This window comes from Dendropsophus ebraccatus, chromosome 1 (assembly GCF_027789765.1).
Source record: "Dendropsophus ebraccatus isolate aDenEbr1 chromosome 1, aDenEbr1.pat, whole genome shotgun sequence".
NCBI lineage: Eukaryota > Metazoa > Chordata > Amphibia > Anura > Hylidae > Dendropsophus > Dendropsophus ebraccatus.
In genome coordinates, this window is record NC_091454.1 from 232,976,970 (window position 1) to 232,996,252 (window position 19,283).

Here is a 19,283-nt window from a genome sequence, read left to right on the forward strand (position 1 = left end):
ATGTAGGAAATCCTCTGTGAGCTGTGTCAGTATGTAATGTAGGCAATCCTCTGTGAGCTCACTGCATCAGTATATAATGTAGACAATCCTCTGTGAGCTTAATGCATCAGTATGTAATGTAGGCAATCCTCTATGAGCTGACTGTGTCAGTATGTAATGTAGGCAATCCTCTGTGAGCTCACTGCATCAGTATATAATGTAGGCAAACCTCGGTAAACTGAGTTCATGTATGTACTGTATCTTAATGCATCAGTATGTAATGTAGACAATCCTCTGTGAGCTGACTGTCAGTATGTAATGTAGACCATCCTCTGTGAGCTGACTGTGTCAGTATATAATGTAGGCAAACCTCTGTGAGCTGACTTTGTCAGTATGTAATGTAGGCAAACCTCTGTGAGCTGACTTTGTCAGTATGTAATGTAGGCAAACCTCTGTGAGCGGACTGTGTCAGTATGTAATGTAGGCAAACCTCTGTGAGCGGACTGTGTTAGTAGATAAAGACAGTGGAGCATGAAAACTTATGGTTACAAAAGTGTTCGTTTATTTAGAGTGAGAAACGGTACATATCAGTATCGTACTGTACCAGTGTATAGTCCAGCAAGTGACCAGATAGCATATGATGATCAGGGATGAATGCCTTTGCAGGAAACGCGTTGGACGCAGGAGACAAGTCCGCTGACTGGTAACTTTGACCAGTGAGAACTACTGAATCACGGTAACGCCTCTGCGACACACACAGTGTAAATATAGATGATGGTGTTGTGATAAGCTATTTGGACCGCCGGCTCTCCATGTTTGGTCATCATATGCTATCTGGTCACTTGCTGGACTATATACTGGTACAGTACGATACGGATATGTACCGTTTCTCACTTTTGTAACCATAAGTTTTCATGCTCCACTGTCTTTATCTGCTTGAACTAACTGAAAACCAATATACATACCAAGAGACTTTATTTAGACGGACTGTGTCAGTATGTAATGGTGACAATCCTCTGTGAGCTCACTGCATCAGTATGTAATGTAGACAATCCTCTGTGAGCTGAATGCATTAGTAGGTAATGTAGGCAATCCTCTGTGAGCTGAATGTGTCAGTATGTAATGTAGGCAGTCCTCTGTGAGCTGAGTTGATCATTTTATAATGTAGGCAATCCTTTGTGAGCTGAATGCATCAGTATATAATGTAGGCAATCCTCTGTGAGCTCTGTCAGTATGTAATGTAGGCAATCCTCTGTGTGCTCTGTCATTATGTAATGTAGGCAATCCTCTGTGAGCTGAGTTGATCATTTTATAATGTAGGCAATCCTTTGTGAACTGAATGCATCAGTATATTATGTAGGCAATCCTCTGTGAGCTCTGTCATTATGTAATGTAGGCAATCCTCTGTGAGCTGAATGCATCAGTATGTAATGTAGGCAATCCTCTGTGAGCTGAATGCATCAGTATGAAATGTAGGCAATCCTCTGTGAGCTGAATGCGTCAGTATATAATGTGCTGCAAATAGAAAAAGAAAAAAACAAGGGCACCAGCGCGTCTTACCGAGATGACACTAAAATAGGGGGAGCAGGTGATTCCAGTCACCTTTGTGCCCCTTGGGCTGTAGGCATATCACCCCTCTGGGGTAGCTGTAAATCCGTAAGGATATAGTGATAGGTAGGTGGCTAGGATCCGGGACTGCAAAGCCGAAAATACCGAGGACGGGATACTCCCAACAACAGGGCCCGTAAGGTAACAGCAAAACATAGGGGAAAAAATGGTACTAAATAGAGCGCTGTCCCAAAAGGAATCCACATGTGCACCTTGAAAAACTTTAAATATATCTAATTTATTAACAAAGCACAAAGTTGACGCATTTCAGGAGGTAAGTGGGTCAGTGTAATATCATGTACAATCAGAGTATCTAGAAACTGGATACTCACCTGATTGTACATGATATTACACTGTTCTGATGAAGGGAGACCCACTTACCTCCTGAAACGCGTAAACTTTGTGCTTTGTTAATAAATTAGATATATTTAAAGTTTTTCAAGGTGCACATGTGGATTCCTTTTGGGACAGCGCTCTATTTAGTACCATTTCTTTTCTTGTATTTTAGTATATAATGTAGACAATCCTCTCTGAGCTGAATGCATCAGTATGTAATGTAGGCAATCCTCTGTGAGCTGTGTCAGTATGTAATGTAGGCAATCCTCTGTGAGCTGTGTCAGTATGTAATGTAGGCAATCCTCTGTGAGCTGTGTCAGTATGTAATGTAGGCAATCCTCTGTGAGCTGTGTCAGTATGTAATGTAGGCAATCCTCTGTGAGCTGTGTCAGTATGTAATGTAGGCAATCCTCTGTGAGCTGTGTCAGTATGTAATGTAGGCAATCCTCTGTGAGCTGACTGTGTCAGTATGTAATGTAGGCAATCCTCTGTGAGCTGTGTCAGTATGTAATGTAGGCAATCCTCTGTGAGCTGTCTGTGTCAGTATGTAATGTAGGAATCCTTTTGTGAGCTTTGTCAGTATGTCATGTAGGCAATCCTCTGGGAGCTGTGTCAGTATGTAATGTAGGCAATCCTCTGTGAGCTGTGTCAGTATGTAATGTAGGCAATCCTCTGTGAGCTGTGTCAGTATGTAATGTAGGCAATCCTCTGTGAGCTGTGTCAGTATGTAATGTAGGCAATCCTCTGTGAGCTGTGTCAGTATGTAATGTAGAGAATCCTCTGTGAGTTCATCATGTATGTAATTCCCATTTTTTTCCATCTCCAGTTTCTTTCCTGGTTAGCATGGAGGCCGCCATCAACACAACCTACATCAAGACCCCTGAAGCTGTTTCCCCTGGAGGCGGAGCTTCACTCCATACTGAAGCGGATCGAGTGGCCTGTGCCACCGACCAAGACAAGTTTGAAGCTTTCTACTCATCCGAAGACGTCCGGATTTTTCTTCCTCCACCCCCGCTCCACCTATGTGGTTGGAGAAAAACTGGAGGTTCTGATCGTAGCCAAGGACCATGAAGGGCGAGCCAAGAGCTACGGGGGAGACTTCTTCTACGCCAAACTTCATTCCCCGAGGCTGAAGGCTGCAGTGAGCGGATCAGTGACTGATCACAAGAACGGCTCCTACACGGCCACCTTCATCCTTCAGTGGCCGGGTGACACCAGGGTCTCCATCAGCCTTGTGCACTCCAGTGAGGCCATCGCCATTCTACATGAGAAAAGAGCCACCCGACCAGATAAGGTAAATCCTGATGAGGAATGGTAAAAATCACCAAAACCTGCCGGGCCCTAAAGTGTCCTGATAAGTGGCCAATAAACACAATATATCCACAGAATGAGAAGGTTTCTCTCCTCTTACTCGGCTTGCTGTTATTCTATAGGATCAGTCTCCTTTTCTCCTCATTGTTAATTTTACGTATACAGTATATGTGTGATGTTTCTCTTTCATTCATATCTTCAGGGGATATTTAATAGATTTCTGCTCCTCTTTCTCTGTTCATGTTACATGTATGTGTGATGTTTCTCTTTTTAGTTCAGTTCTTCCTCAGGGGATATGTTATAGGATTCTGCTCCTCTTTCTCTCTGTTACATGTATGTTTAATGTTTCTGTTTTTAGTTCAGTTCTTCCTCAGGGGATATGTTATAGGATTCTGCTCCTCTTTCTCTCTGTTACATGTATGTGTGATGTTTCTCTTTTTAGTTCAGTTCTTCCTCAGGGGATATGTTATAGGATTCTGCTCCTCTTTCGCTCTGTTACATGTATGTTTAATGTTTCTGTTTTTGGTTCAGTTCTTCCTCAGGGGTTATGTTATAGGATTGTGCTCCTCTTTCTCTGTTTGTGTTACATGTATGTGTGATGTTTCTCTTTGGTTCACTTCTTCCTCAGGGTATATATTGTAGGATTGGGCTCCTATATCTCTGTTCGTGTTACATGTATGTGTGATTTTCTCTTTGGTTCACTTCTTCCTCAGGGGTTATGTTATAGGATTGTGCTCCTCTTTCTCTCTTTGTTACATTTATATGTTATGTTTTTCTTTGGTTCAGTTCTTCCTCAGGGGATATTTTATAGGATTGTTCTCCTATTTCTCTGTTCATGTTACATCTATGTGTGATTGTCATTGGTTTACTTCTTCCTCAGGGGGATATTTAATAGGATTGTTCTCCTCTTTCTCTATGTTACATGTATGTGTGATGTTTCTGTCTTTGGTTCACTTCTTCCTCATGGGATATGTTATAGGATTGTTCTTCTCTTTCTCTCTATGATACATGCATGTGTGATGTTTTTCTTTGGTTTAGTTCTTCCTCAGGGGATATGTTATAGGATTATTCTCCACTTTCTCTCTGTTACATGTATATGTGGTGATTTTCTTTGGTTTAGTTCTTCCTCGGGGGATATTTTATAGGATTCTGCTCCTCTTTCTCTCTGTTACATCTATGTGTGATGTTTCTCTTTGGTTAAGTTCTTCCTCAGGGGATATTTTATAGGATTGTGCTCCTCTTTCTCTCTTAGTTACATGTATGTGTGATGTTTCTCTTTGGTTTACTTCTTCCTCATTAGTTATGTTATGGGATTGTTCTCCGCTTTCTCTCTTAGTTACAAGTATATGTGATGTTTCTCTTTTTGGCTCACTTCTTCCTCAGGGGATATTTTATAGGATTGTGCCCCATTCTCTGTTCATGTTACATGTGTATGTGATGTTTCTCTTTTATGTTATAGGATTGTGCTCCTCTTTCTCTCAATGTTACATGTATATGTGATGTTTCTCCTTGGTTCAGTTCTTCCTCAGGGGATATGCTATGGGATTTTGCTCTTCTATCTCTCAATGTTACATGTATATGTGATGTTTCTCTTTGGTTCAGTTCTTCCTCAGGGCATATGCTATGGGATTGTGCTCCTCTTTCTCTCAATGTTACATGTATATGTGATGTTTCTCTTTGGTTCAGTTCTTCCTCAGGGGATATGTTATGGGATTGTGCTCCTCTCTCTGTGTTACATGTATATGTGATGTTTCTCTTTGGTTAAGTTCTTCTTTAGGGAATATTTTGTAGGATTGTGCTCCTCTTTCTCTCAATGTTACATGTATATGTGATGTTTCCCTTTGGTTCAGTTCTTCCTCAGGGGATATATTGTAGGATTTTGCTCCTCTTTCTCTCAATGTTACATGTATGTGTGATGTTTCTCTTTGGTTTACTTCTTCCTCAGGGGATATGTTATAGGATTGTGCTCCTCTCTCTGTGTTACATGTATGTGTGATGTTTCTCTTTGGTTCAGTTCTTCCTCAGGGGATATGTTATGGGATTGTGCTCCTCTCTCTGTGTTACATGTATATGTGATGTTTCTCTTTGGTTCAGTTCTTCCTCAGGGGATATGTTATGGGATTGTGCTCCTCTCTCTGTGTTACATGTATATGTGATGTTTCTCTTTGGTTCAGTTCTTCCTCAGGGGATATGTTATGGGATTATGCTCCTCTCTCTGTGTTACATGTATGTGTGATGTTTCTCTTTGGTTCAGTTCTTCCTCAGGGGATATGTTATGGGATTGTGCTCCTCTTTCTCTCAATGTTACATGTATATGTGATGTTTCTCTTTGGTTCAGTTCTTCCTCAGGGGATATGTTATGAGATTGTGCTCCTCTCTCTGTGTTACATTTATGTGTGATGTTTCTCTTTGGATCAGTTCTTCCTCAGGGGATATATTGTAGGATTGTGCTCCTCTTTCTCTTAATGTTACATGTATATGTGATGTTTCTCTTTGGTTCAGTTCTTCCTCAGGGGATATGTTGTGGGATTGTGCTCCTCTCTCTGTGTTACATGTAAGTGTGATGTTTCTCTTTGGTTCAGTTCTTCCTCAGGGGATATATTATAAGATTGTGCTCCTCTCTCTGTGTTACATGTATGTGTGATGTTTCTCTTTGGTTCAGTTCTTCCTCAGGGGATATGTTATGGGATTGTGCTCCTCTTTCTCTCAATGTTACATGTATATGTGATGTTTCTCTTTGGTTCAGTTCTTCCTCAGGGGATATGTTATGAGATTGTGCTCCTCTCTCTGTGTTACATTTATGTGTGAGGTTTCTCTTTGGTTCAGTTCTTCCTCAGGGGATATATTGTAGGATTGTGCTCCTCTTTCTCTCAATGTTACATGTATATGTGATGTTTCTCTTTGGTTCAGTTCTTCCTCAGGGGATATGTTATGGGATTGTGCTCCTCTCTCTGTGTTACATGTATGTGTGATGTTTCTCTTTGGTTCAGTTCTTCCTCAGGGGATATGTTATAGGATTATTCTCCACTTTCTCTCTGTTACATGTATATGTGGTGATTTTCTTTGGTTTAGTTCTTCCTCAGGGGATATTTTATAGGATTCTGCTCCTCTTTCTCTCCGTTACATCTATGTGTGATGTTTCTCTTTGGTTAAGTTCTTCCTCAGGGGATATTTTATAGGATTGTGCTCCTCTTTCTCTCTTAGTTACATGTATGTGTGATGTTTCTCTTTGGTTTACTTCTTCCTCATTAGTTATGTTATGGGATTGTTCTCCACTTTCTCTCTTAGTTACATGTATATGTGATGTTTCTCTTTTTGGCTCACTTCTTCCTCAGGGGATATTTTATAGGATTGTGCCCCATTCTCTGTTCATGTTACATGTGTATGTGATGTTTCTCTTTTATGTTATAGGATTGTGCTCCTCTTTCTCTCAATGTTACATGTATATGTGATGTTTCTCCTTGGTTCAGTTCTTCCTCAGGGGATATGCTATGGGATTTTGCTCCTCTATCTCTCAATGTTACATGTATATGTGATGTTTCTCTTTGGTTCAGTTCTTCCTCAGGGCATATGCTATGGGATTGTGCTCCTCTTTCTCTCAATGTTATAGGTATATGTGATGTTTCTCTTTGGTTCAGTTCTTCCTCAGGGGATATGTTATGGGATAGTGCTCCTCTCTCTGTGTTACATGTAAGTGTGATGTTTCTCTTTGGTTCAGTTCTTCCTCAGGGGATATGTTATAGGATTGTGCTCCTCTCTCTGTGTTACATGTATGTGTGATGTTTCTCTTTGGTTCAGTTCTTCCTCAGGGGATATGTTATGGGATTGTGCTCCTCTTTCTCTCAATGTTACATGTATATGTGATGTTTCTCTTTGGTTCAGTTTTTCCTCAGGGGATATGTTATGAGATTGTGCTCCTCTCTCTGTGTTACATTTATGTGTGATGTTTCTCTTTGGTTCAGTTCTTCCTCAGGGGATATATTGTAGGATTGTGCTCCTCTTTCTCTCAATGTTACATGTATATGTGATGTTTCTCTTTGGTTCAGTTCTTCCTCAGGGGATATGTTATGGGATTGTGCTCCTCTCTCCGTGTTACATGTATGTGTGATGTTTCTCTTTGGTTCAGTTCTTCCTCAGGGGATATGTTATAGGATTGTGCTCCTCTCTCTGTATTACATGTATGTGTGAGGTTTCTCTTTGGTTCAGTTCTTCCTCAGGGGATATGTTATAGGATTGTGCTCCTCTCTCTGTGTTACATGTATGTGTGAGGTTTCTCTTTGGTTCAGTTCTTCCTCAGGGGATATGTTATAGGATTGTGCTCCTCTCTCTGTATTACATGTATGTGTGAGGTTTCTCTTTGGTTCAGTTCTTCCTCAGGGGATATGTTATAGGATTGTGCTCCTCTCTCTGTGTTACATGTATGTGTGATGTTTTTCTTTGGTTCAGTTCTTCCTCAGGGGATATGTTATGGGATTGTGCTCCTCTCTCTGTGTTACATGTATGTGTGAGGTTTCTCTTTGGTTCAGTTCTTCCTCAGGGGATATGTTATGGGATTGTGCTCCTCTCTCTGTATTACATGTGTGATGTTTCTCTTTGGTTCAGTTCTTCCTCAGGGGCTATGTTATAGGATTGTGCTCCTCTCTCTGTATTACATGTATGTGTGATGTTTCTCTTTGGTTCAGTTCTTCTTTCATGGATACTTTATGAAGGACGGGACAGAAGAAGTGGTGGAATGTGGTTCAGTTCTTCCTCAGGGGATATGTTATGGGATTGTGCTCCTCTCTCTGTATTACATGTGTGATGTTTCTCTTTGGTTCAGTTCTTCCTCAGGGGCTATGTTATAGGATTGTGCTCCTCTCTCTGTATTACATGTATGTGTGATGTTTCTCTTTGGTTCAGTTCTTCTTTCATGGATACTTTATGAAGGACGGGACAGAAGAAGTGGTGGAATGTAACGTCGACCTCCCCGAGGAAGACGTCTGTGAATATTATGATGAACGTTATGAAGAGAAATGGGTGTGCCAGCGACCGAAAACGCTGCCGTGTGATGCGTATCGAGATCACTCAGCAGGGGGCGTCCGGGAAGTCTTCAGTAAAGAAGAACAAGAATTCTTCTCTGAGTAATTATCCTAATATTCCTCTAACCACTGCTGTAATATCCGGCACTACCGGATCTCTATGGGCCTCCACCTCCTGATGTCAGGCAACGGCCGCAGTGATGTCAGGCACCGGCCGCAGTGATGTCAGGCACCGGCCGCAGTGATGTCAGGCACCGGCCGTAGCGATGTCAGGCACCGGCAGTAGGGATGTCAGGCACCGGCCGTAGTGATGTCAGGCACCAGCCGTAGCGATGTCAGGCACCGGCAGTAGGGATGTCAGGCACCGGCCGCAGCGATGTCAGGCACCGGCCGTAGTGATGTCAGGCACCGGCAGTAGCGATGTCAGGCACCGGCCGTAGTGATGTCAGGCACCGGCCGTAGCGATGTCAGGCACCGGCAGTAGTGATGTCAGGCACCGGCCGCAGTGATGTCAGGCACCGGCAGTAGGGATGTCAGTCACCGGCAGAAGGGATGTCAGGCACCGGCAGAAGTGATGTCAGGCACCGGCAGTAGCGATGTCAGTCACTGGCAGTAGGGATGTCAGGCACCTGCCGTAGCGATGTCAGGCACCGGCAGTAGTGATGTCAGGCACCGGCAGTAGGGATGTCAGGCATCGGCAGTAGTGATGTCAGGCACCGGCAGTAGGGATGTCAGGCACCGGCAGTAGCGATGTCAGGCCCCGGCAGTAGCAATGTCAGGCACCGGCAGTAGCGATGTCAGGCACCGGCAGTAGCGATGTCAGGCACCGGCAGTAGTGATGTCAGGCACCGGCAGTAGGGATGTCAGGCACCGGCAGTAGCGATGTCAGGCACCGGCAGTAGGGATGTCAGGCCCCGGCAGTAGCAATGTCAGGCACCGGCAGTAGCGATGTCAGGCACCGGCAGTAGCGTTGTCAGGCACCGGCAGTAGGGATGTCAGGCATCGGCAGTAGTGATGTCAGGCACCGGCAGTAGGGATGTCAGGCACCGGCAGTAGCGATGTCAGGCCCCGGCAGTAGCAATGTCAGGCACCGGCAGTAGCGATGTCAGGCACCGGCAGTAGCGATGTCAGGCACCGGCCGTAGCGATGTCAGGCACCGGCAGTAGGGATGTCAGTCACCGGCAGAAGGGATGTCAGGCACCGGCCGTAGTGATGTCAGGCACTGGCAGTAGGGATGTCAGGCACCGGCAGTAGGGATGTCAGGCATCGGCAGTAGTGATGTCAGGCACCGGCAGTAGGGATATCAGGCACCGGCAGTAGCGATGTCAGGCCCCGGCAGTAGCAATGTCAGGCACCGGCAGTAGCGATGTCAGGCACCGGCAGTAGCGATGTCAGGCACCGGCAGTAGTGATGTCAGGCACCGGCAGTAGGGATGTCAGGCACCGGCAGTAGCGATGTCAGGCACCGGCAGTAGGGATGTCAGGCCCCGGCAGTAGCAATGTCAGGCACCGGCAGTAGCGATGTCAGGCACCGGCAGTAGCGTGGTCAGGCACCGGCAGTAGGGATGTCAGGCATCGGCAGTAGTGATGTCAGGCACCGGCAGTAGGGATATCAGGCACCGGCAGTAGCGATGTCAGGCCCCGGCAGTAGCAATGTCAGGCACCGGCAGTAGCGATGTCAGGCACCGGCAGTAGCGATGTCAGGCACCGGCCGTAGCGATGTCAGGCACCGGCAGTAGGGATGTCAGTCACCGGCAGAAGGGATGTCAGGCACCGGCCGTAGTGATGTCAGGCACTGGCAGTAGGGATGTCAGGCACCGGCAGTAGGGATGTCAGGCATCGGCAGTAGGGATGTCAGGCACCGGCAGTAGCGATGTCAGGCACCGGCAGTAGCGATGTCAGGCACCGACAGTAGTGATGTCAGGCACCGACAGTAGTGATGTCAGGCACCGACAGTAATGGGGTGAAAATTATACAGATTTGTAATTACTTCTATTTAAAAATCTCCAGTCTTCCAGTACTTATCAGCTGCTGTGTGTCCTGCAGGAAGTGGTGTATTTTCTCCAGTCTGACACAGTGCTCTCTGCTGCCACCTCTGTCCATGTCAGGAACTGTCCAGAGCAGCAGCAAATCCCCATAGAAAACCTCTCCTGCTCTGGACAGTTCCTGACATGGACAGAGGTGGCAGCAGAGAGCACTGTGTCACACTGGATACACCACCTCCTGCAGCACATACAGCAGCTGATGAGTACTGGAAGACTGGAGATTTTTTTTTATAGAAGTAAATGATAAATCTAAAGGTGAAATATCTGGTGTCCATGCAGCGCCCCCACCTGGATTCTGTGACCTACCAGAAGTCACTTCCTAAATGGGAAGATACACGTCCATTTACTGGTTCCGTCCGTTGAGTGTGATGATTATTTGAGCTGGGAGCGCGTCCTGGCCGGCGGTGCGGCTTCCACCAGCTTCGGCGTTCCGTCAGTGTTCAGTGTAACCTTCCGCCTTCATCAGGGATATGCCCCCCCCCCCCTTCATTTCTACTCCCTTTAAAAGTCTCTTAGAAACGGCTCCAATCATCGCACGGCCGATCACTTACAACGTTACAGCTGCATTATCTCTGCTGCATTATCTCTGCTGTGTTTTCTGGTTCACCATAATGTCTGACGTTGTTGTATCTTTGCTGCGGCTTTGTTGCAATGTTTCACCTTTGTTTCCATGGCTACTATGGGTTTTTCATATGTTTCTCCATAGTTCTGTCACTGCTGCGGCTTTGTTACAATGTCTTAGGTTTCTCCATTGCATTATCACTGCTGTGGCTTTGTTACAATGTCTTAGGTTTCTCCATTGCATTATCACTGCTGCGGCTTTGTTGCAATGTTTCCCCATTATTGTGGATTTGTGGCAGTCTCTGTGGTTTCTCCTCGTCTTCTTAGCAGTTCCATGTGAGATGCTTTGAGTTCCTGAGATAATTGGGGGGGGGGGAGTGTGCTGGGGGGAGGGGGGGATAGTGTGCTGGGGGGGGAGTGTGCTGGGGGGGGAGTGTGCTGGGGGGAGGGGGGGAGTGTGCTGGGGGGAGGGGGGGGGGAGTGTGCTGGGGGGGGAGTGTGCTGGGGGGAGGGGGGGAGTGTGCTGGGGGGAGGGGGGGGAGTGTGCTGGGGGGGAGTGTGCTGGGGGGGGAGTGTGCTGGGGGGAGGGGGGGAGTGTGCTGGGGGGAGGGGGGGGAGTGTGCTGGGGGGGGAGTGTGCTGGGGGGGAGTGTGCTCGGGGGAGGGGAGGAGTGTGCTGGGGGAGGGGGGGGGGGAGTGTGCTGGGGGGGGGGAGTGTGTTCGGGGGAGGGGAGGAGTGTGCTGGGGGGAGGGGGGGGGGGGAGTGTGCTGGGGGGGGGAGTGTGCTGGGGGGAGGGGGGGGGGAGTGTGCTGGGGGGAGATATTATCCTGGTTTCCGCTCGGTGAGATTTCCTCCTCCAATGGCGATTGGTTTTACTATCTCCCCGGACTGTTTTCTCCTTCCCGGTTGTGTTTTCCATGTGGTGTTATGATACTGGACATCCCAGACGCGTCCTCTCTATATTATATATCTCTTCCCATATTCTCTCTGTATTATAGATCTCTTCCTGGATTCTCTCTGTATTATAGATCTCTTCCTGGATTCTCTCTGTATTATAGATCTCTTCCTGGATCCTCTCTATATTATAGATCTCTTCCTGTATCCTCTCTGTATTATAGATCTCTTCCTGTAGTCTCTCTGTATTATAGATCTCTTCCTGTAGTCTCTCTGTATTATTGATCTCTTCCTGTAGTCTCTCTGTATTATAGATCTCTTCCTGTAGTCTTTCTGTATTATAGATCTCTTCCTGTATCCTCTCTGTATTATAGATCTCTTCCTGGATTCTCTCTGTATTATAGATCTCTTCCTGTATCCTCTCTATATTATAGATCTCTTCCTGTAGTCTCTCTGTATTATTGATCTCTTCCTGTAGTCTCTCTGTATTATAGATCTCTTCCTGGATTCTCTCTGTATTATAGATCTCTTTCTGGATTCTCTCTGTATTATAGATCTCTTCCTGGATCCTCTCTATATTATAGATCTCTTCCTGTATCCTCTCTGTATTATAGATCTCTTCCTGGATTCTCTCTATATTATAGATCTCTTCCTGTATCCTCTCTATATTATAGATCTCTTCCTGGATTCTCTCTGTATTATAGATCTCTCCCTGGATTCTCTCTATATTATAGATCTCTTCCTGTATCCTCTCTGTATTATAGATCTCTTCCTGTATCCTCTCTATATTATAGATCTCTTCCTGTATCATCTCTGTATTATAGATCTCTTCCTGTATCCTCTCTATATTATAGATCTCTTCCTTTATCATCTCTATATTATAGATCTCTTCCTGTATCCTCTCTGTATTATAGATCTCTTCCTGGATTCTCTCTGTATTATAGATCTCTTCCTGAATTCTCTCTGTATTATAGATCTCTTCCTGTATCCTCTCTGTATTATAGATCTCTTCCTGTATCCTCTCTGTATTATAGATCTCTTCCTGGATTCTCTCTATATTATAGATCTCTTCCTGTATCCTCTCTATATTATAGATCTCTTCCTGTATCCTCTCTGTATTATAGATCTCTTCCTGGATTCTCTCTATATTATAGATCTCTTCCTGTATCCTCTCTATATTATAGATCTCTTCCTGTATCCTCTCTGTATTATAGATCTCTTCCTGGATTCTCTCTATATTATAGATCTCCTCCTGTATCCTCTCTGTATTATAGATCTCTTCCTGTATCCTCTCTATATTATAGATCTCTTCCTGTATCATCTCTGTATTATAGATCTCTTCCTGTATCCTCTCTATATTATAGATCTCTTCCTTTATCATCTCTATATTATAGATCTCTTCCTGTATCCTCTCTGTATTATAGATCTCTTCCTGTATCCTCTCTATATTATAGATCTCTTCCTGTATCCTCTCTGTATTATAGATCTCTTCCTGTATCCTCTCTATATTATAGATCTCTTCCTGTATCCTCTCTGTATTATAGATCTCTTCCTGTAGTCTCTCTGTATTATAGATCTCTCCCTGGATTCTCTCTGTATTATAGATCTCTTCCTGGATTCTCTCTGTATTATAGATCTCTTCCTGGATTCTCTCTGTATTATAGATCTCTTCCTGGATTCTCTCTGTATTATAGATCTCTTCCTGGATTCTCTATTATGGATTTCTTCCTGTATTCTTTCTGTATCATAGATCTCTTCCTGTATTCTCTCTGTATTATAGATCTCTTCCTGGATTCTCTCTGTATTATAGATCTCTTCCTGGATTCTCTCTATATTATAGATCTCTTCCTGTAGTCTCTCTGTATTATAGATCTCTTCCTGTAGTCTCTTTGTATTATAGATCTCTTCCTGGATTCTCTCTGTATTATAGATCTCTTCCTGTATCCTCTCTATATTATAGATCTCTTCTTGGATTCTCTCTGTATTATACATCTCTTCCTTGATTCTCTCTGTATTATAGATCTCTTCCTGTAGTCTCTTTATATTATAGATCTCTTCCTGTATCCTCTCTATATTATAGATCTCTTCCTGTATCCTCTCTGTATTATAGATCTCTTCCTGAATTCTCTCTGTATTATAGATCTCTTCCTGTATCCTCTCTGTATTATAGATCTCTTCCTGTATCCTCTCTATATTATAGATCTCTTACTGTATCCTCTCTGTATTATAGATCTCTTCCTGTATCCTCTCTATATTATAGATCTCTTCCTGTATCCTCTCTGTATTATAGATCTCTTCCTGTAGTCTCTCTGTATTATAGATCTCTCCCTGGATTCTCTCTGTATTTTAGATCTCTTCCTGGATTCTCTCTGTATTATACATCTCTTCCTGGATTCTCTCTGTATTATAGATCTCTTCCTGTAGTCTCTCTGTATTATAGATCTCTTCCTGTAGTCTCTTTGTATTATAGATCTCTTCCTGGATTCTCTCTGTATTATAGATCTCTTCCTGTATCCTCTCTATATTATAGATCTCTTCTTGGATTCTCTCTGTATTATACATCTCTTCCTTGATTCTCTCTGTATTATAGATCTCTTCCTGTAGTCTCTTTATATTATAGATCTCTTCCTGTATCCTCTCTATATTATAGATCTCTTCCTGTATCCTCTCTGTATTATAGATCTCTTCCTGAATTCTCTCTGTATTATAGATCTCTTCCTGTATCCTCTCTTTATTATAGATCTCTTCCTGTATACTCTCTGTATTATAGATCTCTTCCTGTATCCTCTCTATATTATAGATCTCTTCCTGGATTCTCTCTGTATTATAGATCTCTTCCTGGATTCTCTCTGTATTATAGATCTCTTACTGTATCCTCTCTGTATTATAGATCTCTTCCTGTATCCTCTCTATATTATAGATCTCTTCCTGTATCCTCTCTGTATTATAGATCTCTTCCTGTAGTCTCTCTGTATTATAGATCTCTCCCTGGATTCTCTCTGTATTTTAGATCTCTTCCTGGATTCTCTCTGTATTATACATCTCTTCCTGGATTCTCTCTGTATTATAGATCTCTTCCTGGATTCTCTCTGTATTATTGATCTCTTCCTGTATTCTCTCTGTATTATAGATCTCTTACTGTAGTCTCTCTGTATTATAGATCTCTTCCTGGATTCTCTCTATATTATAGATCTCTTCCTGGATTCTCTCTGTATTATAGATCTCTTCCTGGATCCTCTCTATATTATAGATCTCTTCCTGTATTCTCTCTGTATTATAAATCTCTTCCTGAATTCTCTCTGTATTATAGATCTCTTCCTGTAGTCTCTGTATTATAGATCTCTTCCTGTATTCTCTCTGTATTATACATATCTTCCTGTAGTCTCTCTGTTTTATAGATCGCTTCTTGTAGTCTCTCTGTATTATAGATCTCTTCCTGGATTCTCTCTATATTATAGATCTCTTCCTGTATCCTCTCTATATTATAGATCTCTTCCTGGATTCTCTCTGTACTATTGATCTCTTCCTGGATTCTCTCTGTATTATAGATCTCTTCCTGGATTCTCTCTGTATTATAGATCTCTTCCTGGATTCTCTCTGTATTATAGATCTCTTCCTGGATTCTCTCTGTATTATAGATCTCTTCCTGGATACTCTCTGTATTATAGATCTCTTCCTGGATTCTCTATTATGGATTTCTTCCTGTATCCTTTCTGTATTATAGATCTCTTCCTGGATTATCTCTGTATTATAGATCTCTTCCAGGATTATCTCTGTATTATAGATCTCTTCCTGTAGTCTCTCTGTATTATAGATCTCTTCCTGTATCCTCTCTGTATTATAGATCTCTTCCTGTATCCTCTCTATATTATAGATCTCTTACTGTATCCTCTCTGTATTATAGATCTCTTCCTGTATCCTCTCTATATTATAGATCTCTTCCTGTATCCTCTCTGTATTATAGATCTCTTCCTGTAGTCTCTCTGTATTATAGATCTCTCCCTGGATTCTCTCTGTATTTTAGATCTCTTCCTGGATTCTCTCTGTATTATACATCTCTTCCTGAATTCTCTCTGTATTATAGATCTCTTCCTGGATTCTCTCTGTATTATAGATCTCTCCCTGGATTCTCTCTGTATTATTGATCTCTTCCTGGATTCTCTCTGTATTATAGATCTCTTCCTGGATTCTCTCTATATTATAGATCTCTTCCTGGATTCTCTCTATATTATAGATCTCTTCCTGTATCCTCTCTATATTATAGATCTCTTCCTTGATTCTCTCTGTATTATACATCTCTTCCTTGATTCTCTCTGTATTATAGATCTGTTCCTGTATTCTCTCTGTATTATAGATCTCTCCCTGGATTCTCCCTGTATTATACATCTCTTCCTGGATTCTCTCTGTATTATAGATCTCTTCCTGGATTCTCTCTATATTATAGATCTCTTCCTGGATTCTCTCTATATTATAGATCTCTTCCTGTATCCTCTCTATATTATAGATCTCTTCCTGGATTCTCTCTGTATTATAGATCTCTTCCTGTATTCTCTCTGTATTATAGATCTCTTCCTTGATTCTCTCTGTATTATAGATCTCTTCCTGTATTCTCTCTGTATTATAGATCTCTTCCTGGATTCTCTCTGTATTATAGATCTCTTCCTTTAGTCTCTCTGTATTATAGATTTCTTCCTGGATTCTCTCTATATTATAGATCTCTTCCTGTATCCTCTCTATATTATAGATCTCTTCCTGGATTCTCTCTGTATTATAGATCTCTTCCTGTATTCTCTCTGTATTATAGATCTCTTCCTTGATTCTCTCTGTATTATAGATCTCTTCCTGTATTCTCTCTGTATTATTGATCTCTTCCTGGATTCTCTCTGTATTATAGATCTCTTCCTGGATTCTCTCTGTATTATAGATCTCTTCCTGGATTCTCTCTGTATTATAGATCTCTTCCTGTAGTCTCTCTGTATTATAGATCTCTTCCAGGATTCTCTCTGTATTATAGATCTCTTCCTGTAGTCTCTCTGTATTATAGATCTCTTCCTGTATCCTCTCTGTATTATAGATCTCTTCCTGTAGTCTCTGTATTATAGATCTCTTCCTTGATTCTCTCTGTATTATAGATCGCTTCTTGTAGTCTCTCTGTATTATAGATCACTTCCTGAATTCTCTCTGTATTATAGATCTCTTCCTGGATTCTCTGTGTATTATAGATCTCTTCCTGGATTCTCTCTGTATTATAGATCTCTTCCTGGATCCTCTTTGTATTATAGATCTCTTCCTGGATCCTCTTTGTATTATAGATCTCTTCCTGTAGTCTCTCCATATTATAGATCTCTTCCTGGATTCTCTCTGTATTATAGATCTCTTCCTGGATCCTCTTTGTATTATAGATCTCTTCCTGGATTCTCTCTGTATTATAGATCTCTTCCTGTAGTCTCTCCATATTATAGATCTCTTCCTGTATGCTCTCTGTATTATAGATCTCTTCCTGGATCCTCTCTGTATTATTGATCTCTTCCGGGATTCTCTCTGTATTATACATCTCTTCCTTGATTCTCTCTGTATTATAGATCTCTTCCTGTAGTCTCTCTGTATTATAGATCTCTCCCTTGATTCTCTCTGTATTATAGATCTCTCCCTGGATTCTCTCTGTATTATTGATCTCTTCCTGGATTCTCTCTGTATTATAGATCTCTTCCTGGATTCTCTCTGTATTATAGATCTCTTCCTGGATATTCTCTGTATTATAGATCTCTTCCTGGATTCTCTCTCTATTATAGATCTCTTCCTGAATTCTCTCTGTATTATAGATCTCTTCCTGGATTTTCTCTGTATTATAGATCTCTTCCTGTATCCTCTCTGTATTATAGCTCTCTTCCTGGATTCTCTCTGTATTATAAATCTCTTCCTGGATTCTTTCTGTATTATAGATCTCTTCCTGTATCCTCTCTGTATTATAGATCTCTTCCTGGATTCTCTCTGTATTATAGATCTCTTCCTGGATTCTCTCTGTGTTATAGATCTCTTCATGGATTCTCTCTGTATTATAGATCTCTTTCTGGATCCTTTCTGTATTATAGATCTTTTCCTGGATTCTCTCTGAATTATAGATCTCTTCCTGGATTCTCTCTGTATTATAGATCTCTTTCGGTATCCTCTCTGTATTATAGATCTCATCCTGGATTCTCTCTGTATTATAGATCTCTTTCTGTATTCTCTCTGTATTATAGATCTCTTCCTGGATTCTCTCTGTATTATAGATCTCTTTCTGGATTATCACTGTATTATAGATCTCTTTATGGATTCTCTCTGTATTATAGATCTCTTCAAGAATTCTCTCTGTATTATAGATCTCTTTCTGGATTCTCTCTGTATTATAGATCTCGTCCTGTAGTCTTTCTGTATTATAGATCTCTTTCTGGATTCTCTCTGTATTATAGATCTCTTCCTGGATTCTCTCTGTGTTATAGATCTCTTCATGGATTCTCTCTGTATTATAGATCTCTTTCTGGATCCTTTCTGTATTATAGATCTTTTCCTGGATTCTCTCTGAATTATAGATCTCTTCCTGGATTCTCTCTGTATTATAGATCTCTTCCTGGATTATCTCTGTATTATAGATCTCTTCCTGGATTCTCTCTGTATTATAGCTTTTTTCCTGTATTCTCTCTGTATTATAGATCTCTTCCTGGATTCTCTCTGTATTATAGATCTCTTCCTGGATTCTTTCTGTATTATGGATCTCTTCCTGGATTCTCTCTGTATTATAGATCTCTTCCTGGATTCTCTCTGTATTATAGATCTCTTCCTGGATTATCTCTGTATTATAGATCTCTTCCTGGATTCTCTCTGTATTATAGCTTTTTTCCTGTATTCTCTCTGTATTATAGATCTCTTCCTGGATTCTCTCTGTATTATAGATCTCTTCCTGGATTCTTTCTGTATTATAGATCTCTTCCTGGATTCTCTCTGTATTATAGATCTCTTCCTGGATTCTCTCTGTATTATAGATCTCTTCCTGGATTCTTTCTGTATTATAGATCTCTTCCTGGATTCTCTCTGTATTATAGATCTCTTCCAGAGTGCTATAAAATAGATAGGGGGTAACTAGCAGGAACAATACAAGATCAGAACACATTACATGAAGGCAAATAGCAGACTGGTACATAGGGAGAGAGGACCCTGCCCACGAGGGCTTACATAGGGAGAGAGGACCCTGCCCACGAGGGCTTACATAGGGAGAGAGGACCCTGCCCACGAGGGCTTGCAATCTATATTTACCAATTAAATTACCAATATTTTTTGCCTTTTTAAATATAAAACCGGATGTTTCCAGATTTTCTCGCCCCTCAGACTGTCCTAATGTTTCTTTCCTAGTCTCCGCAGTATACGGCTTTGTAAGTTGTATCTTGTTACAATGGGGATTTTTATTGTATTTAAATCTTCTTCCATATTAATCTTCTTTTTTCCTGTAGTAAGAACCCTCGGTCAGCTTTTCCTGTCTCTTTGTATGTTCCTTC

At 42.1% G+C, this 19,283-nt stretch overlaps 1 protein-coding gene across 1 annotated transcript in view; it reads left to right on the forward strand.

Moving 5' to 3' along the window:
* The window catches only part of LOC138772486 (NXPE family member 3-like), a 72,129-nt gene that overhangs the window by 2,927 nt on the left and 49,919 nt on the right, over window positions 1-19,283 (forward strand). The window contains exons 3-4 of the mRNA XM_069952951.1: window positions 2,750-3,217; window positions 8,134-8,354. Of these exons, the coding sequence (XP_069809052.1) occupies window positions 2,750-3,217; window positions 8,134-8,354 (689 nt within the window). The remainder of the gene's footprint in view (window positions 1-2,749; window positions 3,218-8,133; window positions 8,355-19,283) is intronic.